We start from the raw sequence: 26,259 nt of genomic DNA, 5'->3' as shown, positions 1-26,259 counted from the left end.
TCGAAGGGGTATACAAGCCAGTTTGTCGTTCCGTACTCAAACGAACTCAGCGAAGTAGTTATATTCGGTCGAAAGAAAGAATCATTTATCGACTGACGACCACAATTAAAACGAAACACAAAAAACACAAGAAAACTAACCCACATGCACTTAATCTAGATCAATGATGAATGCAAAACAAATACAGTGACGGTTAACAGTGGATATAGAAATTAACACCACACAAAACACACTAAACAGTGGTCCACTAAACAAAGTTCAAGAGAAAACAAATGATAGCATACGCATGGCCGCGCAGCAGCAGCAAGTCCATAAAGCATAGAGTCGACGGCAGAGCTTTCCCAAAGAACGCTGGCAAGCCGGTCTCGTTGCGGTGGATGTGATTGCTGGGCTGGGTTTCCGGGAGTCTAGGTGTGACGGCTTCCTTTGAGCTGGTTGAGCGAACTTGAGAGGAACTACCGTGGGCTTCGTTGCAGACGTTGGTTTGTCGTCTCTTACGTCAATCAGTAACTCGCAGTTCAGACGCGGCCAGGCGGCCCAGGCGATACTGGACGGCACTAGCTCTTTGATGCTTTTCAGCAGATTGTAGGCTCAGCTTCTAGACTGCCTATCGACCGGTCTAAAACCTGCGTTTAAATAACTTCTCCTTTCCCTAGTTCCCTGCGTTGGGGAACGGCAGGTATTGGTGACAATCCAATCAAGTTCACGCAATTGTATCCCGGCTCCTCCCATGGTCTTGGCCGCGCCCCTTTTAATTAGCGGTGATGGAACGGGTAATTCCCCCTGCTGTTAGAGATCGCGCACTTGTATTGCACCACACACGCACACCCTTGAGTCCGTGGCGGGCCTCTATTGTTCATTCACAAACACAAGAGAAACGGCGGCAGCCAGCAATACGGCGCCGTCGGCACACACACACTGTCAGCAATTCATGGACACACGATTGCACAGAGACACCACATATTTCGGAGTATTCGCACCCGTGCCTTCTTAGCAAGCTTCTCAATGCACGCACGGGGCAGATAATACACAGGGGTTCCATCAAAAAGCCGGCGGGAGGTCACGGTCGCGCCAACAGCAATAAAAAACTATGTCGGAACCTGGCTTCGACTTTCGGCCGCTTGCACGAGTGGCAAAAAAGTAACCTTCTTGCTCGTCGGTTCCTATTCCTACGGCTTTTTGGCGCCCATTGATAATAATGCCGCACCGTGACACACAGCGACCGCAAAGCGATTGTCGTTACCATTATTCTAAAATAATGAAACATTAATTAACTCCATCAGTATTTGTTTTGGTTTTGCAACAGCTACGCTGGAGATCCACATTCACAGGCCCGGGATGGCGAGTCATTTTTTCAAATGTGATTAGTATTGTTAGAATACTTTACAAATGTTCCAGTGTCGGTCGGTGTCCCTAATCGCTTTTCCGCCAACTTGAACTTCTGGGTATTCCATGGTCTTCTGGGCACAGCATAGGGCTGCCGTAATGAGGGAACCGTGTTTGAAACCAACCGTCGGACCAACTTGTGTCACTGGGTATGTGCTATTGTGTATGCGCCATGGCACTTCAATGACAAAAAATGATCCTTCAAAATTTATCCGGTGCTAGCCGGAATCAAAGCCGCGTCATATACATCTAGACAGTCTTGTCTGAATATATATTCACACACGCGCCACGCACGAACTTCATGACGGCAGCGCTAGAGGGCACAGCATGCGCAGTGAGAAGCAAGAAAAGAAGATTAAGGACGTAAATAAAAATGGTAGAATGAAAAGCGTATAGCATGCCTGATTAACTCAAGCAGGTTAGGTGACTATTTGTCACAGCCCCGTTTCCAAGGCAATGCCAACAAATCACCATCATCATCGAAGCAGGAGAGAGACGATTGGCTGAATACACCACTCATACGTGACGCATTCCGGCTTTGGCAATACGGTGTGTCGCTAATTGATTCTAAGCTAAGCGCACTGACGTTGACATTCATCGCTAGAGGGGTTCTGCCGGATTTTACAGTGGAGCTGTTAGAATCTCGCCGTGCTTCTCTTGACGTCCGCAGCTTCGCCGAGCTGGGGGAGAGAGCGAGCTGAGAGAGAGTGAAAGCAGAGTATAAAAACAGCATCGCACAGCATAGCGACGAGGTGAGGGTGGGTGGAGCCTAGCGAGCATAAAAATAGCACCGCGCAGCATAGCGACGCGATGAGGATGGGTGGAGCCTAACAAAGGAGAAGGAGCGGCGCAGTGGCGACACAGGTGGTGTCACGTCGTTGCTCTCTGATAAAAACCCGCGCGCTCGCTTCGGCGGTCCTCTTCCTCGCAGTGGAAAAAAATATGCGTGGTGCTGCTATCGCAAACACCAGAGACCAGCGGAGCTGGGGGAAGCGCAACGAAAGCTAGACTTAGTGTGGGGTTCGGCACTACTTTACTGGCCTTCCCCCAGCTCCGCTGGTCTGTGCTGATTGCCATAACAGAGCCACGCATGTTTTTTATGCGAAGCATATTACGAGGGCTCAACCCAGCTCCTCAGGCGCGGCGGTGTCGCCTTGAATACCACGTGACACCGTGACGTCACGACAGAGAAGAAGTGGCTTTGGCTCAACTCTTGCAAGATGGGCTGGGTGGGAATCGAACCAGGGTCTCCGGAGTGTGAGACGGGGACGCTACCACTGAGCCACGAGTACGATGCTTCAAAGCGGTACAAAAGCGCCTCTAGTGAATGCGGTGTTGCCTTAGAAACGAGCTGTTTCTAAGGCTCAGGCGTGCGTCGCTTGCTCAGGCGCACATTTCGTTGCCGCGCCGAACGCTGGGGGGAACGCCACCGTAGGCGTCTCGCATCGGCCGCGCGACGCATCGGCTCCGTCAACTTTTGACTGGATCCGTGGAACTTCGGATGTGACCCTCCTGAATTTGATGCTACTGGATCCCCAACATCACGAGGAACCTGTCGACAACCGTCTCGTACAGGTGGGCCGAAATTTGAACATTCTACGACAACTTGTTACTTTCGCCACGCCGCGGATAGCTAACCCTCAAGAGGGCTAGCTTTGACTCCGTCGGCGCCGGGGTTTCCCCGGGACTTACCGGCCGATGGCGACCACCAAGACGGCTGGATACGACCCTACCACCATGGCCTGGGCAGAAATCGAGACTCATGGGCAGGACGAGGACCTGCCACCCACGGAAGATGAGTGTCTTTCCATGATGGTGAATCTCCGCCGGAGCCCTGGACTGAGGGCCCCAACCACATAAATCCTTTCACTTTATAATAAAGTTTCTTCTCTCTCTCTCTCCGCCGGAGACGCCAGCAGAACAAGGCGGCTACAAAGGGCGACGCCGCAGCTGCGTCTCCCACGTCAAACACGGCAGATAGGAATCCCAGCCACCCGGGTAAGCCCGGCAATGCTCGCGTTGCGCTGCCGCTGAACAAGAAGACAGCAACCACCTGGCGCCCGAAGCAGACGCCAAAAATGAATTCGGAGGATCTCATCGTGGTATTGAAGCCGCGTGTGACCCTGGACCTCAAGACGGCCTTTCGGCATGGAGAAGTGGGAGCGGCAGTGGCCCACTATGTGGGTGGGGCGGCAGGAGCTGCTCTTAACGTCTGGCCGGTCTGGGACCAAAATCTCATCGTCTGTGGAACACAAGTGGTGCAAGCAGCGGACAAACTTGCCAAGGAATTTGACTTGAAAGTGGGTGAACGCTCCTTCCCCTTTCGGGGCCATGTGAAACTAAATGGTGAAGTGTGCCGAGGTGTGGTCAGTGTACGGGCTGACGAAACCTCCGCATCGCTAAAGGCTAAGCTTGAATGGCGAGAAGGCGATATTGCCTTCATACGGAAACTTGGTGCATCCAATGTGGCGGTGGTGACCTTCGTGGGCCGGCGGTTACCACGTTACATACACTACAATTGCGAGTGTACCCCGGTCAGGGAGTACAAAAAGACGATCCCCGCCTGCTACATATGTGGCACGATGGGGCACCGCGTGGACAATTGCCCCCACCCAGTCGTAGGACGGTGTGGCTACTGCGGCCAACACGTTGGAACTGCGGACCAAGGCCTGGCAGAACACGAGTGCACCCCGACATGCATGATCTGCGGAGGGGCCCACCTCACTGGCTCCAGAGAGTGTGTAGTTAAGTTTCGGAAGCTACAGCGACCGGGACAGCCTACCCAAAATGAACGGGGTCAACCACTGAAGACGGGAAAGAAGGGACACGTCACCCAGCAGGACCACGTAACCCCGGCCAACAAGAAGACGGGCAAGTCCGGGCAAGCCAACCGACATCAACCTTCTCAGAACCAACATGTGAAGTCCGGGACCAGTGCCAAGCCGCCAGCCTTCAAGGCAGAAGATTTTCCACCGCTTGGCAACAACCCTACTGCAATGCAGGTGAGCAACTGGGCGGGTGTTGCCTCTACTTCCTCTCAACCCTCCCCCACCCCCATGGTACTGGAGCTGAGAAAAGAATTAGAAATTCTCAGAAGTCAGAACGCGCAACAAGCAACTAAACTCAATGCACTGGAAAAGGCTAGGGCAGAGCCGCTTGTTCCAGGTACAATGGATGAGGGGGACGACTCGGCATCTGTGTGCTCGAGCTTTGCTCCGATGTTACGCTCCCCTGTAATCGCTAACTTGGAAAGCCGCATAACGGCGCTTGAGCAAACCATGGCCGAACAAATGGCGCAGCTTCCCGCTCTGATTGCGGAGACCATTCAAGCTCGGTTGCAACAAATTGCAGCCACTATAACTGAACAGGTGACTGTACATGTAACTCAAAACATCAAGGCCTGGATCCAGGCCAGTCCAAAATTGTTTAGGCGCGCAGGGCCTGTCAAGGAGGTGAGCCGCCCATCAAAAATGTTTCGGTCTGTCGATGACGATGAAAATGATGGTTCCCCCCTGGCAGCTTTGCAAAGTGCTGGATCAGTTTCGGCAGTGGGCGGGTTAGACCAAGCAGCCTCGAGTCAGCAACATGGCTCAGGGAATTAATCGGTCACCTCGCAAACCAAAACGGGAACCGTTATCATTAATACAGTGGAATTGTAGAGGATTCCGTGATCGGCATAAAAGAGCACACTTCAGCCTCTACCTCGAAACTCTTGAATTCCTAGCAGCCATTGTAGCTCTGCAAGAACCTGGTGCATCTGCCAAAATGTCGGGGTACAACACATTCCAGAAAGACCCATCCACCTGTATTCTTGTACACAAATCGTACACGGCACAGGAAGTGGATCTAGAGATTAATCTGGCCTACTCGTACACAATGATCACCGTGCTTCCCCTACGGCGCTCTGACTCATCAGTGCATATTCTTAATATCTATTGTCCGCCCAAACTCAAACACGTTAATTTCTCTGACATCTTTAGTCGGGCGCTGAAGATAGCGGGTCGAGACCCATTGTTGATTGTGGGCGATTTCAATGCTCCCAGTCAACTATGGGGTTACAGGAAGGAGGAAGCACGTGGGCGTAAGCTAGCGGAGCTTATCTCAATGCTAGGCATCACTCTGCAAACCGACCCGGCACACCCTACGCGTATGGGGAATTCCGTCACCAGGGACACATGCCCTGACCTGACGCTATCCAAACACGTACAAAACATTGAATGGCACAACATGGAGGACACTCTCGGCAGTGACCATTGTATCATTAACACATTAATACATGTACGACCTCTAAAGCGGCCACTTACTCACGCCCGACTCCCAAACTGGCAGGCATTCCGCAAGTCCTTACCAGCCACCGATCTCTTTGAAAATGGATATGAAGCATGGGCACGAACACTCACCTCAACCCTCAAACAATACGAGAAGCACATCCAGACAACGGAGGACTGCCCAGCTGTGGATAACCATCTACTCCACCTCTGGGAAGCCCACCGCAGTCTTACCAAACGCTGGCATAGACAGAAACACAACCGTGCCCTCAAAGACGAATTGTAGAGCTCACCCAAAAGGCCGCGGAATATGCCTCTCACCTGTCTGACACTAACTGGGTGGACCGGTGCAACACAGCAGCCACACAAATGTCTGGTAAGAGCACATGGAGATTGTTCCGCCATCTGATTGACCCCTCACAATCAAGAGGAGAAACACAAAGACATTTACAACGTGCACTCCACAACTTCAAAGGCACCACAACACACCTGGCCGAGACATTACGGGACAAGTACTTGTGCCAGAAACAGGACCCCAAAGGCACGGAATATCTTTATGCAGGCAAAGATAATCCGGAGTTGGACCAACCGTTCCAACTCTACGACCTCAAGGCGGCTCTGGCCAAGATGCGCAGGGGCACGGCGCCAGGTAGGGACAAGGTCACAGTCACACTGCTAGCCAACCTCCCTGACCAAGCATATGAAGCCCTGCTCGAGTACATTAATGCAATTTGGAAAGGGGAAAAGCCGGTTCCCTTAGATTGGAAGACAGCACTAGTTACATTCATTCCTAAATCAGGCAAGGCAATAAACACAGACAACTTAAGACCTATCTCGCTCACATCGTGTGTGGGCAAACTGATGGAAACGATGGTGCGCGATAGACTCTCAGAATATTTGGAACACCGTAACACTTTCTCGGACACGATGTTTGGCTTTCGCCCCCACAAGTCAGCGCAGGATATCCTGCTCCAACTTAACAGAGATGTATTACAGCCTATCGAGCACCCTCATAATGACAAGGTTATCTTAGCCTTGGACTTGAAGGGTTCTTTCGATAACGTTAAACACAGTGTCATACTGAGTCACCTCAGTGAGACACACTGCGGCCGCAACACTTTCAATTACATAAAAGATTTCTTGACAGATCGGGCTGCACTGATCCGTATTCAAGACACCGAACATGGACCCTATCAAATGGGCACGCGGGGCACGCCACAAGGTGCGGTGTTGTCCCCACTGCTCTTCAATTTAGCTATGCTGCACCTTCCGGCACAGTTGAATGATATTGAAGGCATACGGCATGCGCTGTATGCTGATGATATCACGATCTGGGCCACCGAAGGCAACTTAGGGCACATGGAGGAGAGCATGCAAGCAGCAGCACGGGTGGTAGATCGCTACGCGGAGCACTGCGGCCTCCAATGTGCACCAGAAAAGTCAGAATTTGTTCACTTTAGGGCTTCCCTAAGGATAATACAAACATCCACTTATCCCTCGGCAGTGGCGCCATCCACGAGTCTAAGGAGATTAGAATTCTGGGACTCTTCGTACACCATCAGCGAAAGGTCGACACAACACTTGCAAAGCTCCGGAAGATTGGAGACCAGGTGGGTCGAATGATCCGCCGGGTCTCCAATAAGAGAGGAGGGTTACGAAGCAAGGACGCGGTGCGGCTCGCCCACGCTTTCGTAACTAGCCGCATCCTGTATTCAGTACCCTACCTCCACTTGCGGAAGCACGATGAAGACAGGGTAGAGGTTATCCTCCGCAAAATGATGAAAAGGGCTCTTGATCTCCCGGTATCCACTTCCAACGGACGATTTCTCGGTCTTGGAATGGTCAGCACCTTCCAGGAGCTCAAAGAAGCTCATCTAACAAATCAATACACAAGGTTAGCCCAAACACGATCGGGCCAACTACTTCTGGCTCGGCTACACATCCAACACAATTTTCACATACAAGAAAGAGTCAGAGTGCCAGAACTATGGAGACGCGCCATCCGAGTTCGACCCCTTCCAACCAAGATGGATAGAGAAGACCATATTGGACGCCGCCAAGCTAGGGCGGAAGCTTTGGAGCGTCACTATGGCAACAAGCATGGAGTTTACTATGTAGATGTCGCTGGGCCAAGCCACGGGGGATGGTATACAGCAGCAGTCATACATCAGGGAACACAGGTGGATGGGCTCACTTTTCGTGCACCAGGTACAACACAAGCAGAGGAGGTAGCGATCGCCCTAGCTGCCTCGGACTCTAATTCTAAATATATCGTCACGGATTCGCGTGGCGCGTGCCGTAATTACGAGGCTGGTTGGGTCACCCTATTGGCCGAGCGAATACTGAGAAACTGCAGCAAGGATGTCGATCCTACCACCCGCTGTATAGTTTGGACTCCTGGCCATCAGGGCCTTCAAGGGAATGAAGCTGCTGATGCGGCAGCCCGAGCACTCACTTACCGGGCGTCCCCTTTGGCCCCTGAGGTCCTGGAACAAGAAGGCGAAATTCTCTTAACTTTCAAAGACATTTCTACCTATTATAAGGATAGCCATCGCCGGTACCCAGCCCCAGCTAAGGGACTGGAGAAAGCGAACGAACGCGTTCTCCTTCGCTTATACACCAACACAATGCTGTGCCCGGCAGTAATGAAACATTTTGATCCTGCGATCACTGGCAGGTGCCAACACTGTGGCGAGGTGGCTGACACTTATCACATGGTGTGGGCCTGCCAGCAAAATTCGGTTCTCACCCCCCACCCCAACCCTACCCGAGAGGACTGGGAGGCAGCCCTGCTTGGTTGCTCAGACCTTCAGGCCCAAAAGGCCTTGGTCAAGAGGGCCAGGCTGGCGGCTTCGACCAATGGGGTCCCGGACTAGGGGCTCCACCTAGTATGTAGGGCTCCTGCGTGAGTCCACACCTCTCTTTCTTAATAAATGCTTTCCACCACCACCACCACCACCGAACGCTGCGTTGCTCGACGCTCACCGCGTCCAATGCGGGGCGTCCAAGGCGAAGCAGAGTAACGCATGAGTTGTTTCTTTGTCTAGCCGAACCAAATATAGCCAAGCAACAGCAGTTCACCAAGCTAAACAGTGGTTCAACAACTAAAATAAAGGCTAGTATGCTTCGCATCCTGGGCTTAACCTTACCTAAGCCACAGCCATTTTTTTTCTTCGCAACTCTGTTTCTATTCACTTGTCAAAAAAAGTTGAAATGCTAGTGGACAAAATCGTGGCGAAACTTGCATTCCTTATTAATCTGGCGCTAAAGCCTTGGTGCCAACGCATTATGATCGTCTCACGGTTTTCACGGCTTTTGCTCGTATTGGGCGTAGGATATCTGGAAACTTGCAAGGTTTAACTGTGGTTGCTTCACGGTATTCATTGCTATCTCTCTTCGTCTAAAACAATTCTCAAGAGCCGAGCGGGCGATGGGAAATGTATGACGTCATGGCGACCCAGTGCAGAAACCGCGTGCTGTTGCTGCAGCTTTCACGCAGGTGGATATGCAAGATATGAATGCTAGTCCGAGCTGGATATGAATGCTAGTCCGAGCAGCATATGAATGCCAGTCACCAGCGCCTAATTTTCTCTTCTCATATTTCAGCTGATTTGCTCCCATTTATTTCCAACCGTGCCAGTAATATTTCGGACGAAGCTCCGTGGTTCAAATTTGCTGACCACTTGTAGAGGTAGAAGATGACCTTATGAAGCACCGCAAATTAAATTTTGGTGACGAGGCACTGCCTCCACTAGGATTTCCTCCCGAATTTTTTTTATTAATTGTGGGCATCCTTCCTACATATGTTTGTCACTTCATGTACATGATGTCCGATGTAATAATTTAGAACATGTATAATAGTCATAGTAGACATACACAGTGAAAAGCTTCAGATGAAATACTTCAGCTATGATAAACAGTTTACGTTAATGAAGCATATTACCTGCGAGAAAATTGCGCCTATATAATATTTTCTACCATACAATGACCGAAAGTCTAAGCATGCAGTATAATACATGCGAACGTAATACCATGGGCAATATCAAGAAAAGAAATGCAAAATTAAAGAAATGTGCGAAAAAAAAAGGAAAAGGCAGCACTTATAAAGGAAAAGGCCACGGAAACAAAAAGTACGCAAAAGAAAACAACAGCGTGATATAAAGAAGAAGGCAAATGTTCCGCAGAAGAAGCGACGCCTCACATGAGTGAGATCAAATGAGGAAGAGAAGAGCTAACCTTTTCTGTCCACACCACACCACACTTAAAGCCCACTTAGGTTGATGGTTGGGTCCACCCTCGCACGATAACTTTCACATCACGCCAAACTAGCAGAGCCATCACAATGCTCACCAGGGAAATTGGGGCCATCTCATGACCGACGGTATGTAGCCGCATTGATCGTGCGGCAATGAGGATATGATGAAGTTTCCTGCAAAGAAGGGAACGATGGTTATTACATGGACTTTCCTAGTAATATTCGTGCTTGTGGGTTCAAGAATCCTTGTGACTGTATTTAATATTACGCTTTATATTACAGAATTTCCAAGCATTCACAATTTTTTTTTTACCTATAGTAGGGCAAGCAGTATCTGGGCGCAGAAATAGCAGAAATGTTGCACTTATAGGGCAGTATGTTAATCAAGACTGTTAATTTGCGAAGTCGCAAACTCATTTCAACTCATTAAGACAAAGCTTAGAAAAATTCTAAAATACTGGCCCCGAGCTGGCGGAGCCGAAATATGTGCCGCTTCCGTAGATGATGATTTCTAATAACATCCCCTTTGAAACAGCACGGTGACAAATAGTGACTTAGCCTTCTTGAGTCAGTAAAGTTTACTACATCTGTTGCAGTCTAGCATTATGCATATCTCTGCTTAAGATTATTCAGTTATTTTCATTGAAACCTCTCCCACAGTAATTGTAAAGTTTTCTATGCCTGTAACGACAATGTGTATGACTGAAAGTTATCTATACCTGTTCCTACATTCGTTGCTAGTCGTATATTCTATATTTTTAAACATTTTATAACAGGAGGTCACCATGACAGTTTTTATTTTGGGACCTTCTTCTGTATTGCATTTCCTTTGTAACTGTAATATGTCTAATAATAATAAAATTCATTGATTAATTTGTTTAACAACCCGTGCTCCTTCTCTTCCCCGCTTTTTATCCACCAGTACTCTCAACGTCTGTTGCTTATTTCAGCCGCTGGCCAGTTTACGCTTCCATTAGCGTTTAAATCTGATGCTTCTGCAAGGTGGACTTTCTTTGCGCTCCTGGCTGAGTGAATATCTTGGCATTCCGCTGCAATGTGCTGAGTTGTCTCCTGGTTTTCGCTGCAGCCAACACATGGCTGATCACGCTGCGAATATATGCCCGCGTATGTTTTTTCCCCCCATAGGCAGCCTGCTCTGGCCTCTAGCCAAATAGCCCTTTGTGTTATCGTACAAATTTTACCTCTTGAGTTCTTGCCCTTTGTGCTGGTACATTCCCACCGAACTTTCTTGTTTATCATTATTTCACCCCATTTTAGCGCCTCTGTATCTCTCATTTTCTTTTTGATGATTCTGAGTTGCATGTCTACACTTACAATGTCATGTTTGCCAAGTTTCCTGACCTCTCTGCTCCTTGCATTGTCCGCACTTCTGAGATACAGATATTTGCGCACTTGAGCCCCCCATTTCTTTTCATCCATGTTCCCGACCCTTCCTTCAAAAACTTGTCGGCTTCTCTGAGCTCAAAAGAGGCTCAACCCATGTCCCCCTGTAATATTTAATCTGTGTTTTTACGGTGTTCTATTAATGTCAATCGGCCCACTCACCTTTTGGTTAAATTCCAACCTCGACAAAATTTCTGGTTTGAAGCGCGAAATGGCATTTACGAACTTGAGGACTGCCACTATTACTCATTTCCATTTTCCTCGCGCCGCCTTGTATTTATTATTGCCCCAAAGCTATCTATGATTCTTATAGCGACATTCCGCTTTCCCTAGATATTGAAATTTTCTTGGTTGATGTTTGAGTAACTCTTTTCCTAATTTGTGTATACACTCATGTATTGCTTAACTATGGGTATGATTCACTGCTGAATCGATATCGCGTTATTACACGTCTCTTCATTCAAGATCGTAATTCCATATTTCAACGAGTTAAAATTGAAGCCTATATATGTAGCTTTATTGCCACACGTCAGTAAATCCCTTGCATTGTTCACTAATAGTACTACGTTGTCGGCATACCTACATCAGCCGCAGGGATCCTCTGTCCTTTATGTCCGTTTATGTCTGTTACGTGTGAAATATAAATAATATGTTAATTCACTATTTCTTAATGGTATTTCTATTCTCTTAAATTAAAATGCGAACAGCAATGGAGACAGATGACCATCTTTAATTAACTCCTCTGTGAATTTCCATCAGTTCTCTGCATTCGCGGCCTTCACCATGCGCGATATGTACTCAATTGTCCTTATATAGGGTGTCCCAGCAAACGTTCGCCAAGTTGTTAAACGAAAAAAAAAAGAATTTAAAAAGCAAACGTTGTGCAAGATAACATTTTTAGGTCTACGGTGTTCGGCCGTCAGAGTTCTGACAGCCGAACCCCAATCTTCACATTTTTAGGTCTACGGTGTCCGGCTGTCAGACCTCTGACGGCCGAACGCCGGAGGCCTTATACTTGTATCTTGCGTATTGTTTTCTTTAATCTCTTTTTATTCGTAGACTAGGCCGACTAAAGTTAGCTGGGACATACTGTATTTCCCTGGGGAGCTCCATGAAGTCGCCGTCTATGTCCCCTTCGGTTTTAGAATATTCCATAGCAATTCCCAGCCTACGTTTTTGCAACCTCCCTCAATATCTAGAACGATATGCACTGTGATCTATTCGGAAGCATTGAAACCTCCATTAACTTAGTTAGTACGAAAACGTTATCCTCTAATATTCTGCCTGGCCTGAAGCCATTCTGTAATTCACCCAATGTTCCGTTTTTTGCTACGCCTACTTCAACAGCTCTAATCTTATGGCTTGCATTATGATTCATATCACCGATATTACTGTAAATGGTCTGTACAAGCTTGCTTTATCAGTATCGTTTTCGTGTTTATAGATTGTATTCATCCTGCTTCCACGCCCCCCAATTGAAATATTATTAGTTTTATACACTTGCTCGTTGGCACTAGTCAGCTGTGCCTTGCTTTTGCAGCCAACTGTCCGATAAGATGCATTGGAATTCCATAGAGTTACCCAACATGGTTCCGATTATATTTTGGGACACCTTTGTATGTTTTCAGAACGTCACTAACCCAACGTTTATTTATACATTTAGTGTTTGCTTGCACTAGTTTACTCACTGCCCTTTTCTTTTCCCCGTAACGTTCCAGCTAAGCAGTACGTCTTATTCAAAGTCCCATAATTCAAACTTCTTCCGTTACAAAATAATGTCACAACACACTGGCGCCAGAGTTCCCTATAGAACATTTTTGTAGAAGTATGGAGTATGTAAGGACGAGAAAGTTCCTGGTGCGTGGACGTAAGGGATATGTCGTAGCTTATCTTACTTCTTGTTCCTAATCGGCGCTGGCGAAGTGTCGACATAAGTAATCTATGGAAGATTGCGCCTCGGTCATCCCACTGTATCCACTGGCGCATGTAAGTCCTGAGATGACATTGAATAAGGTATCTTGTTGGCGTCAGATGTCTCAGCGCTGTCTCCTCTCCAGCTGATTTGGAAAGCCGTAGCTCCAGAGAGCTAAACTCAAGTCCTTGGTCGATAAAAGAGTGAGCAAGTATAAAGGCGGAAAGTTTCTTTTATGACTATTTGCAGATGAACACAAGGTCGTCATTTTATTTCTCGGGCAGGGTCATCGTGTTTCTATGGATACTTAGTGCAAGCACAACGGTGTAATCACATGTACCGCCGCTAGAAAAAATGTGAAGACCATTGGTCTTGTGATTTCTTTTTTATTGCGACTTAGGCAGGGCGGCTCAGATAAAGCGGTCCATCCCACATGTGTGCGTCCGACCAATCCAGCGTGCTGAAGCAGTTCTATACGTTACGGAGCTGCTCTAGAAAAAATTTAAATTTTTTGCTCATTACGTGGTCTACAAACTTTTGCCGCGACTATAAGTGCTCATTATAGAACCTTAGGTGACTATATATTATTACCCGCCGTGGTTGCTCAGTGGCTATGGTGTTGGGCTGCTGAGCACGAGGTCGCGGGATCGAATCCCGGCCACGGCGGCCGCATTTCGATGGGGGCGAAATGCGAAAACACCCGTGTGCTTAGATTTAGGTGCACGTTAAAGAACCCCAGGCGGTCAAAATTTCCGGAGTCCTCCACTACGGCGTGCCTCATAATCAGAAAGTGGTTTTGGCACGTAAAACCCCCAATATTATTATTATTATTATATAATATTGGAGCACGTTTTTCTCGCAACGGTCAAGCTTCACAAGAGGAAAGAATAAGATGGTAGTAAGAACAAACACCTAATCATTATTCGGCTCTTTTAAAATGTGCTTGTCGTCACAAGTGGTAGAAATTACCATTATCTTGGCTGCTTGATTATGCTGTTTCTGCAAGGGTCATTTGGGTGTATAGCTAAAAAGAACCATGATAGGAAATATAAACACCTGTACTTGCTGAATATCATCCTGCTTCACATTTTTCTTTTCGACATTAATACCAATCAATTATTTATTATATAAAACTGTCATTCATGTTGTATTTTCTTCACAACTTCAATCGAGTAGTCTTGAAGCAAAGTAGTCTTGAAGCAAAGGAAACGTGTGCAGCATTTAACCAAATTGATAATTTCTGACTTATGAAGGATGCTCGTAATAAAACGCACTAATGCCCACCTAGCCAGTAATATCAGAAGCATCATCCCCTGTGAACTGTTTTTGTTATCGGCTGAAGCATACGCATGTGAGGCCTAAACACCGGGCATCAGTGATAAAGTGCTCGCGCTCGCACAATGTTGCATTCGCCAGTTTCGTAGTTACATAGCACTCGACATTGCGGTAGGGGATGTGCGGTTGCAGGGCATTCATGCGCCCCATTGTGATAGCCCCGCCACTTGCCAGCTTATACGCACAGATGAGCCACCTCTCCCGAAATAGATCGCGGCTATGGTTCACTATATATCTACAAAATGTGGGGTTCGCGATTGTCTACCTTCTCATCATTCGTTGCCACACTTTTCTTACAGCCGTGCTTTCCAGTATTAGAGTAACGCCGGCGACTGCTCCGAGCTATTACACGCCCTAGTCGCCACTGTATCCGGAAGGTATTGCACATCGTCGTCGATCCTATAGCGAAAGCATCTTGTCTGATCAGATTGAGGACGCGACGCGAATGGTGTTGCGCTATCTCGAATGAACGCGAGCCCCAGCAATTACTCTGAAATTTACGTTGACACATGTTCAAATAGCGGAATAGTGGATTGAGTTTGTGGAGAAAAGATAACATGAATAAGAGTTTTATATAGTAAATAATAAGTAATTGATTGGCATCAATGTCCAAAAGAAAAAAATGTGAAGGAGCACGATATAGAGGAGCTTATTTTTGCTACCACGGTATATTCAGATTCGGTGACCGACGATTGTGCGCGTCGTTGTCGTGCTTTGAACGTAGTTTGTATTTCTGGACACAACGTCGTCCAATAGACACCCGCCGTGGTTCCTTAGTGGCTTTGGTTTTGGGCTGCTGAGCACGAGGTCGCGGGATCGAATCCCGGCCACGGCGGCCGCATTTCGATGTGGGCGAAATGCGACAACACCCGTCTACTTAGGTTTAGGTGCACGCTAAAGAACCCCGTGTGGTCCAAATTTACGGAGTCTCCCACTACGGCGTGCCTCATAATCGGATCCTGATTTTGGACCGTAAAACCCCATAATTTTTTTTCGCCCAATAGACAGCTCGGATCTGAACTGACACCTTTTGCGGTGTTTAAACGCTCGTAATTGCTAAAACATTACACTATTTTATTACAAAACTAAATAAAAAGGAGATACAGAAGACGGCTAATCGTATACAGCATACAGAAGAGCTAGGAGCAGTTCATTTGCTGATCGTTATACGGCGTCATATAGGGGAAAGGGAAGTTCAGTTTTGGGGCAAACTTTTTTTCAGGTTTGGAGGCGGAATGCAACAGTACTTCCACGCTTGCGGAGGTGACACTCAACGACACGACGAACGCGTCGCTGACTGCAAGCACCCCATCGCAACCCGAAGACGCCTTCCAAAGGCGCCTGAGCATGCTGCTTAAGGAACAGAAGCTGGTACTCCCACCGGCGCCCGACGCCAACAACCGGCGTCGACGCGCAGCCATGCAGAAAGCTGCTGAAGTCTGGGCGCTGTTCCGTGGAAGGCGTAAGTATTTGCATAGCGCGCACAGGGCAAGGACAGTTTATATATATACGGCGACGGTGCTCCTTGCAAAGTTATCGCATTGGATGCATTAAGAAAATGCGTCTTATATGACGCAAGGGACTCAACGAACAGGAGCAGAGCAGCCAGGTATAGGGAGAGTAGGAGAGAGATATAAGAAGGATAGAGGGAATGGTTCAGGCTTATATAACCGCAATTGTTTCCCTGACCACTCATATACGAGCGTTACTGTGTGAATTTTCTTTTTTCCATTTTTTTCCTCTTCTTCTTCTTTCTCCTTTCATTCCCTTCACCCCTTTCCCCAGCACAGGGTAGCCAGCCTGTACTTACTCTGGCTAACCTCCCTGCTTTCCTCTCCTTTGTCTCCTCCTTATATACGAGCAACTGCTTTTACCGATTGTCCCCTTTCTTTGTTAAATACAGAAACGCTCTTCTGCGAACGCCCTCATGTGAAAACGGTAAAAAAACGGCCGTGAAGAAGGTCTTAATTTTCAGTAAGCGGAAACACAGGCGCTCACGTGCGATGCAAGGCGCATCATGCACCGAGCCTGAAACTAACAAATCGAGCTCCATGACTTCTGTGAGCCTTCTTACTCACAGCGCAAGGCGGCAATGCAGACGCTAGTCTGCTGGAGTACCCTGCTTTCTACAACTTATTTTCTCTCTCTCTTTCTCTCTGATGAGTGCGGATTTACATAACGACATAGGATACTAAATTTAAGATAAACGGAGTGAAATGCATGGAAATTTTGAAGCTTAAATCTAATGCTTGGAAAAGAATTCGTACCCAAGTCCTAAATATTCTACAAACTATAACCCCTGCCCTGTAGGTCTTCTGTTTTTTTTTTCGTTTAATGCAATTAGGTTCCCTTGGCTTTCTTAGCTTCTGTTCGTAGTTCTCGGACTTTCACCGCCGATGAAAGGACGCCGATGCAATGGTTACGTTCTATCGCCCAACTGACTTGTGGGGCGGTGCGTTCGGCGCCAAACAACCTTTGAGAGACGCGTGTAGCGCGAGTAAGGTCGCTGGATAAGAGAAGCTTTCAACTTGTTTTATCTAGGGACCTTACGCGCGAGTGCTTTTGGGGCACCTGAAGGTTTAGAGCTGGAGTGCTCGGGAATGACACAGCCCTCCTCTACACTCCCGCTGCCTTCCCCACCTGTGGTGGCTGCGGGAGAGGGTTCCGGTGGCAGGAGAGTCACCGCTGGCGTCCGCGCCGCCGAAGAGAAGGAATATGACGAATCGCCTCATATGCGCAGTCATTTATTCTGCCGCTAAAAATGTGCTATAGTTAACGGTTCTGTTCTGCACGGAATCGGGCAATCGAACAGATGCCATCTAAATATTCTCAGTGCAACAAATATGCAGCTTTCACCGTTTCACCGTATCATTCATTTACTAAAGTCAGTAGCTTTCTAGAAGCGTTCGACTATTCACTTACATTGACAGTCATTGCGGATGGTTTCTGCACATGTTTTTGTCAAAAGTCAAGTCCGGAGCGCGTCGTTTCCCCCCTTATCATCTAGCATCTCCATTTAATCGTACATACTGCAGCTGTAAAAGCAGGCACCACCGCTTCTACGATGATCGTACTACGTACCGGTTCGTTCTAAGCGAAGCCACTCCTTTTTGTCCTTTGCAAAAGCGAGTGACATTGGATGCTAACTATTGGTGCTTTAGCATCACAACCTAAGGGTAGATCTTTAGACAAAAACAAATTTAGGGCGGGAACTCCCCACTGCAGAATTCTCATATAGTGTGTAGCGTATTTTTTTTTTGTAATCATTGCTTATGAAGCCGATACTTCACCCTTGAAACCAAGGCTGCCATATTTTAGGAGATAAATAAATGCAAAGAATACCATGCAGGCTATGACGAATGCCCCCGTAAACTCAGTTTTATTACCGATACGCCCCCCCCCCCCCCCCCACCTCCTCTTCCTATTCTCCATCATAGGCCTTCGAGCCATCCCTCAATAAATACATCATGTCATCATAATTGCCAATCGTGTGTGTTTGTTGAATCAAAGGGATGTTGCTGTAGTGCTCTTTTTCTCGCATAATATGTCCGCCAACACGCTCGCCTTCTTTCCAACGCGTGCTCTTCAGAAGCTTCTCCCTTTGTTGCAGACGTAATTCTCTGGCTGCGTGCGTTATCCGCGCGTTCCTTGTCAGTGGAAGCTCTCGCCTGCCTTGAAAGTGCGCCTTGGTACGGCCAAACCGAAACGCATCAAGTGTCGCAGTGCGCTCACTCGCCCGCGAGAAATTTCTAAGGGTGTTCTAAACCGCTTGTCGATGTATGCGCCCGTGGCGTAATGGTTTCAATATCGGGTGCGTTCGAATCCTGCCATCGCTTAAGTTTAATGGTGTTTATTTAATGACCTATAAAAGTGTACTTGGTAAGATGATTAGTCAAAATCACAGAGCCGTTTGAAGCCATAAGGACGAACTTTAGGCAAATATATGCACTAACCATCGTTCTAATCGTGACTGAACCATCCCGCTTGCAGCTTCTGTGGACACTAGTGCCAGAGTTCCCTCCTTTAATTATTCTATGAAACTGTATGGTTCGGGCTTTCGCCGGATGTGTGTTAGCAGCTGGGGGCTTTCTCACAAAATACCGCGTCGGAGACTCGTGGGCCCACAAAGCAGGTAGCGATAAGCGTATAGAAGTTTGCGTATTCACATATTCAAGGCTGGATGGCGCTAGGGTTATTGGGGGGGAGACACGAAACTGAAAGGACTGAACGGATTGGAGCAGAAAATTACCTCGGGCACCTAGCCAAAGTCTGCAACCCATTAATAAATTAATGGACTATCGAAGTGAAAGACCAATTGACTTTGTCAATTGGCGATCTGATGGCAAATTCGGCAAATCGCAGTGGTGTGCTACTGCGATTTGCGCCGTTTCATCCAATCATCGTCGACCCAGGGCGCCCCGGTGCGCACCGGTGCGATTTGCCAAATTTGCCTTTACTAACGCCTCCTAGATAGCAGGACTTGTACACTCTGCTTTGTGACGTCATGCTACTTGGACCGAAATTCGCATCGCCAAGTCCGGCGTGATGAAAGCGGTGACATTTAAAAAATCACCAAGGTTTGCTCGGAAGCGTCCCCATTAGATTCTATGGCAGTCGGGCAAGTCAGCATGACGTCACAAACCGAAGTGCACCGGCCTTTTGATATGTAGGAGGCGTTGATCTTATTGTGAGCTCATTTCCGCAAGTTAGAAGTGTTGTAATCCGAGTAAGCGTTACCGCGTCCTGCCAATCACGGTCTTTCTTTTTTTGTTCTCGGCTACAGACTCGATCGATTCTGAGCTCCACAAAAGCCGTAATTTGCCGGAAAAGAACGAGTGCGAAGAGACTACGTACCGAGGCATCACGTGGCCGGCCACGCCACCGGACAAGTGCGCCGAGATGGACTGCCCCACCTGGAACGTCGGTAAGGCGCCCTCCTGCAACCTGTCTGTAACTGGGCGGTACTAACGCTTGCGCATGCAGGAGCCTCGGGATATACTGCAGTGGTAGGTTATTCAACGCAGTGCTGAGATAAAAATGTTTCCGTTTACCAAAGAAACAATAAGAAGATAGGGATAGATTGCAAGGGCAACAGGAAATATTCGAAAATTTTCTCCAAATACAAACGAGCAGCATAGCCGCTGTACAACACCCGGCCGTCAGAAACGCCGAGGAAGTGTCCCAAAGCTCGCATCTTCCCTCTACGTTTGGAATGCAGCTTGCAATTAAGAAATAAAAGTGTGTAAAATATGGGCTTCGAGGTGCTGGCTAAATTTCCTTTTTTTTTTCTTCATAACATTAGAGCCCCGTGATGAAGGTTGCAGTTGACGGCCTACTTGTGGTCACGTGCATCACAGCGCATCCAAGAGGAAAACAGGAAACATCGCTTTATGAGATACAGTCGGCGTTAGAGACACGAATATCATGCTTACTCACTCTAAATTTAGACACAGCAGAAGTCAATGACAGGTTGTTTGATATTGCATGCATATGCAGGCACTTCGCGATAATTGAACCTGGAACAAAGAAATTAGATTGAGCCTTTTATAGAGATTTCATTTTTTAAGGTGCAATCTTCTTGAAAACAAACTCGAATCTTTAAAGCCCACTGTCACTATGATCTCAAAAAAAGGTATTCGGCGGAGTGAGTGTGCATTGGCTCCATTTCTTTCCCGCTTTCTTCTTCCGCAAGTATAGACCGTTCGTAGCGGCTAATTTTGCAGAGTGTGAAGGAACCGACGCCACCGCCTTCGACGCCGCAGCACGCCTTGCGAGCGCAGCCGAATACCTGAATCGCCACAAAAGGGGAATGAGCTTGTGCTGTCTATTGACTGTATAGTACAGCACATTGCACATATGAAGTTAAGTGTGGTGCACCTGAAACAGTACCCTGTGACACTCTGCATTAAATGTGTACCATGCAGCACCAATAAGAAGACGACGAAGGTCATCTCTCACGTCATCTCTCTTCATTCTCTCACGTCCGTGTCGTTTTTTGTTGCGCAATATCATTTCAGTAATGGATTACCAACTTGCCCGGAATGCTGCTCTGATTAAACAAATGCTTGTCAGCCGTAGTTAAATTACTATTTTTACACGTTAGGCTACTCAGCTCTGAAAACAAGAAAGATGTTTAGCTGCAACATGAATGCGATATGAACAGTTACGAGGGTGAGTTAGGAACGATTGAATGTTCTCTCGTATACACTTTTGATGTCACCGCACTGTCGTGCTTCTTAACGAAGAATTCGCGTCCGGCAATGCACAACTTATTAACAGGAGGAGAGGACTAGTCACGTCTCGTACGTTTACAGTAACCGCAATGGACTGCGCATGCAGTCATGACAAAAAATCGATAATATCTCCCGTGTAAGCATACATTTTCTATGTAGTGCTAAGTATAGAAGTTAAAATCGTGTTTCACTGCAAATTTTGCTCTGAACACGTAAGGCATAACGAAATATGTTGAACCGACTGCTCGTTCATTGAAGCGCAATACACCAAGGCACCTCGGGTGAAAAGCTAATTTACTTTTATCTTTCTTTTATCCCAGTGACTAATTCGGTGACCGATAAGCTAATACAATAAATAGCGTAACTATGTGGGCAAACGTTCATGTATATATATATATATATATATATATATATATATATATATATATATATATATATATATATATATATATATATATATATATATATATATATAGGTGCGACTGTTTTCTCTGATTATGCATCCCCGGGAACTGTCAGTCTCTTGCATGTTCAGGAGGGAGAACCAATGGTTGTGCGAGGCAGTGAAAACAACAGAGATGCATATTTAATGACATTGAAAACAGTATTATCGACAGCCTGGTCGCGGGTATTCACCGTCAAGAGACAGAGAGGAAGAAAGGCAAAAGACGGATTGCACACTACTGAGGTGGCAAGAGGGCTACCTGCTGTTACTAGAAAACAGGAGAAAAAGAAGTACGCGAATTAGCTATCGCTTCATCGGAGGACACACATGCTCACCGCCGTCAGGTTAAAATAAGACCGTGTGGAAAATATCATCGCGACTAAAATTCTGCTTGCGCTCTCGGTTGAAAGAGTTGCAGTACATGGGAATAATAATTCAGCCAGAACGCCAAAGCAGCAATTTTATTCATTTACTCAGCACGTCGTCTACTATCGGGAAGGGGAAGGCAGAAGGGAGTCAGTAACCGCGCGTTCGCGTATCACAGCGCCTATTCAGCGGCTCTGTAAATGGTTTATAGGGTGGGTCACCGAGCGTTATCATGGTTGTAGCCTTGCTGCTTTTTCTCTATTTATCGCTTTCTGTCTGCCTCGCATTTTATCTTTCAATGTGATCAGTACATTCATTTATGATTACCCCTCCAACGATTTGCCTCTTCAAAGTAACAAGCAGTGATGCTTCTTTTTCTAATGTTTTCTTTGAAAAAAGTTGCATAGAACTCAGCTATTCTCTCTTTTAGTGCACGAAGGAATGGGCTCTCCCACCGGCGCTAAAGAACCTCGACATCGGTCTTCTCTGGAAAGGCAAAAATCTCGGAGCTCTGTTACGGCTGTTGTCGACGCGAGCTGCCAGAAATGTACTCCCAGGCTGTATGGTGCACGTTTCAAAAGTTGGGCTTACACAACAAGTTGTCGACATTGGTAGATGACTCACCGTGCATTTTTACCACAGAAGCAGTGTGTGTCGACGTCTCCCGGAGATTTTCCGGTGCAACAGAAATGACATGATCGCTTTGCATGGCTGCCCCCCTGGCCTGCTTAGGGCTGCCCGCTTCACATGACGGTATTAGGGTTTCGGGCTTCTGCTACGCATTATCTCACCTCTGCAGCAAAGTACGGCTGTAATCTCGGTGGTCTTCTTAATATTGCTTGTGGATATTCAGTGGTCAAGGGACACGGGCAGTACGCAACGTCACTGCAATGGAATGGTGGCGCCACCTCCCACCGCTACGGCAAAATACGCATAAACACGTCTCGTCGTGAAAGATGGCACCACCATTCTGTTTCAAAGAAATCGGCACATTTAGAGCCGTGTAGTCTGTGCAGGTGACACGCACTCGCCATTGCATTGTATTGGCTTTGCTTCAGACAGCATATGAGCGCAGATATGCTCCCCTTGCTCGTGCATCAACGCTTGGACGCGGAAAATTAATTTTATAAGTATTTCATCACTCGCTCACTCATCCTACAAAATTCAACTTATCATGGATAAACTTCAGATTATGCTTCAGTGACGTGTGTGATAAGCGTACATGCCTCCGTCAGGAGCGATGGCTACATTGGCGGTAAGAAATTCAACGGAGTGCTTCCAAACGAGCAAGGAATTCCGGGACCAGGCTAGTGACCCAAATTATACGATCGGGAAATACGCGCTAATACAAATGCCTGTTCCTTTGCTTGCAAGTCTATTAGTGACTACATTCACTGCTTCTCTCACATTCTACGATTGCAGCTTCAGTGGTAATTTACATTAGTTCAGAAAAAAAGATCTAAATTTTGTTTCGCAAGTTTGCCCTGCGGTATAAAACAGGTCAATTAGCTTATATGCATATATATAGCTTGTTCTCTTTAATGAAGACCAGCAAAAATCTAAGGGTGTGCACCATAGATCTACAGATGGTAGTCAGGTTCGGTACAGATGGTACATGCTTGGATACAGAGTCACCACTGACAGGTATAGGGACATCTTGTTTGGCACAGTCCGGGACCCTTCTACAATATGTGTGATATATCTGAGAGGACAGCTGGACAAGTGCAAAAAAGACAAGTCGTGCCGAAGGCTGGCCGACCGTCCGGAGCTCATACAGTGGTTGCAGTTGGTCTCAATGCGGATCCTTCTCAACGCAGCCTCCTTGTGTCGGTGCCGTTTTTCTTTCAGATTCTCGTTTATGTTCTCATACTCCATGTCACCCTATTACGAAGTGTAGTGCAGCCTATCGCCCATTTACACTGGCTGATCTCTCGCCTCACGTACTATCTCTGCAGGCATTATGAGGTGGTGCTGCAACTCCAGGGGTTACTGGAAGACTCAGAGCCCTAACACGGCACAGTGCGTGCAGCCTTCTGTCCTGTTGCTCAAGAACCAGGTGCGGCACCTAGTAAAGCAGCCTCGGAGACAGTATCAGTGTGTTAAATGTGTTGTCTCTTGTTTTTTTTTTACAGATAACAGCCAGCTCCAAGGCAAGTTGTTCACGATTTCCCGGTGGTTCATTACCAATAATTTTGAAACGACGGCAAACATCGAGTGAACGATATGTTCTAATTTCTTCAGATATTAGATCAAGTTTTGCTGCTCATCTTCTGGAGTTTCGTTGAAATTAACGATGAATCTAGGTTAAGATCGATCCATGCAAGTACATGGGGATAAATGCAGGCCCTTTTCTGCACATACATTAGAAGGCGAAAGCACGTGTCGAAGTTTCTTAAGGAGAGTACCATAGATCAGCTGTTTTCAACAGTAACTATGTTTCTTTTCGTCCTATAAAATTCTGGCTTCAGACAGAATGTTCACACCTTCAGTTTCTTTCCAGGTGGCTTCTTCTCATACAGTATCTTTTTTATTCATACCACCCTGCTTTGTTTTCCTTTTTTCTCTTTTTTCTAACTTTCAAGGGGATGGCGATGGTGTCCCTTCAAGGAGACAATTTCTAGCTCGTTTCTCTTACTCGCTTTCTATATATTCTTATATAATATTGTTCGTAATAAAAATAATAATAATATTCAACCACAGTCTCTAAATTTCACATTAATCTAAGAGCATCCAGTTAGCAACCATGTGCGATGGCGTACATTTAATTCTTTTTTTTTATGCCGGCGCCCTGATTAAACTTTATCAAAGCCAACATACAATTAAATTTCAATGCTCTCAGTGTTCTCGTCGACAAGAAAAAAAATTCTCCGCAATGTCTTACGGGTGCCCCCTCTCCCCAGCAGAAGTACTTAGCCGACATCATCGAGACCGTGAGCGATTTCGTCAGCAACAACTCGCTAGAGGTCGGCGGCGACCTGGTGGCCATCGTCGACCTCCTAGACATGGGCGTGGTGCGCAGCGACACGGGCGACAACTACCCCGGCCGCATCGCCAGCGCGGCTCAGGCGCTGCGGGTTGGCGGTCTCACGGCTTCAACGGTCGACGAACTGCTCAGCCGCGACAAGCCCTGGAACGAAGTGCCCGTGGTGCGTCGAGAACGTTGTGAATATTAAGAGCGCGCAACCTCTTTTTTTGTCTTGTGAAAACGGCAAGCATCGATCCGCTTGAAGGGTTTGGGGAAGACATGATGCCTATGCAATGCCGAAATGGGTCGCGCAACAACGCTAATGAGGAAACGGACACGGCACTAGAGCTGATGCAATGCTGGTAATACCTTCCAGTGATGCAATATTCCTTTTCGACGCTTTTACAGCAAAGCTGTATATGGCTAGGATCACGCGATTCTTTCGCATCCATCGACAGAAAACTATCATCATTAATGGGTCATACCCCGTAGGCAAACAAAAAATGCGATGGCTCATAGCACCGGAAGGCAGAGTCTACAAGAACTAAGCAAAATGAACCGAACAGGGCTCACATTCTTTACAATCACGCATACAACATGCATAACCAAGCTCAAAACAAGCATCCGAACTACATAATTGATGACAAGGCGGCTGTGATAGCAACGCGAAGCACGTAGTGCTGCCCGCATACGTTTCCACGTAAATATTAGTGTTGCGCAAGCGGCCTCGGTGACACAAGCTTGTGACGTGGGGTGTGACGTCCTTAGCCTTTCGCACACGAAATTACCAGCCCAATAAATCATTTCAATGTTGTTGCAGCACTGCTATGGGCGGCGGTGTGCTGTCAAAATTACCATTACTCACATTCCTACCATTGCTATAATATAGCGCTATTACCATTACTCTAAAGCCATAAAGCATTGCATACGCCCCTCAGCAGTTGTAGTGGTGGTTTTCAACAGTTTCGCTTGACACCCGCTTTCGCAGGGGGGTAGTGAGTGTTTTTCTGATCTTTTTTGCCATGTGTTCTGTTGATTGCATATTGTACTAACTCGCCCTAGATGTTGTCGCAAAATTAGTCGCTTTCTGTCTGCAAAGGCGATGATGAATGACACGGGAGGGTGAAAGCCAAGCAGCAGCCTTTCAGTACTTGCGAGCCTGTCAGTAAGAAAAACAATTTACTGTAGAAATGTAAACGATGTCGTGATTGTTGGACTAGAGAAGAATACACTGCGATGTTAGTTCAGTTAGTTTGTTGCCAAAGTTAGGTTGCCGGATAAGCTTCGGAACTTTATGAGCACAGGGAATGCACCACGAAGTGTGCGAGCTGTATTTTGCAGTGCGTTGGCGTCATACGGATCACCTCATTGAGCTCAAGTTGAGATAGATCCGCGCAGGTGTTCAATATAGCCCAGCCGTAATACGTCTCATTGTAGCTCGAACAGACCCCGCCATAGTTTTAATTTTCGATACATATGTTTTTAGCGCCAGTGTAGTATCAACCAGAGCCTTTCCTGCTTTTAACTAAAGCCAGCATATTATTGAAAGGAACACCTTCATAACATGGCTCGCAGAAATTCCCAGTAAACCTTCCCAAGGCATTTATGGCCAGCTACATTAGTATGTTATTGCCGTTAGTTGACTGTGTGCATTGTACATCTTAGCACTCGAGGAAAAGACAGAGAAGCT

At 47.0% G+C, this 26,259-nt stretch overlaps 1 protein-coding gene across 3 annotated transcripts in view; it reads left to right on the top strand.

Moving 5' to 3' along the window:
* The window catches only part of LOC139058325 (adhesion G protein-coupled receptor L3-like), a 76,544-nt gene that overhangs the window by 31,535 nt on the left and 18,750 nt on the right, over positions 1 to 26,259 (top strand). For all 3 annotated transcript variants that reach the window (XM_070536755.1, XM_070536756.1, XM_070536754.1), the window contains exons 2-6: positions 15,783 to 16,022; positions 19,344 to 19,484; positions 23,560 to 23,660; positions 23,737 to 23,754; positions 24,508 to 24,750. In XM_070536755.1, the coding sequence (XP_070392856.1) occupies positions 15,908 to 16,022; positions 19,344 to 19,484; positions 23,560 to 23,660; positions 23,737 to 23,754; positions 24,508 to 24,750 (618 nt within the window). In that variant the 5' untranslated portion in view covers positions 15,783 to 15,907. The remainder of the gene's footprint in view (positions 1 to 15,782; positions 16,023 to 19,343; positions 19,485 to 23,559; positions 23,661 to 23,736; positions 23,755 to 24,507; positions 24,751 to 26,259) is intronic.

The sequence above is a fragment of the Dermacentor albipictus genome, chromosome 1 (genome assembly GCF_038994185.2).
Source record: "Dermacentor albipictus isolate Rhodes 1998 colony chromosome 1, USDA_Dalb.pri_finalv2, whole genome shotgun sequence".
NCBI classification, from domain to species: domain Eukaryota; kingdom Metazoa; phylum Arthropoda; class Arachnida; order Ixodida; family Ixodidae; genus Dermacentor; species Dermacentor albipictus.
Note: the sequence above shows the minus strand (reverse complement) of the source record. Positions and strands in the feature narration are given on the sequence as shown.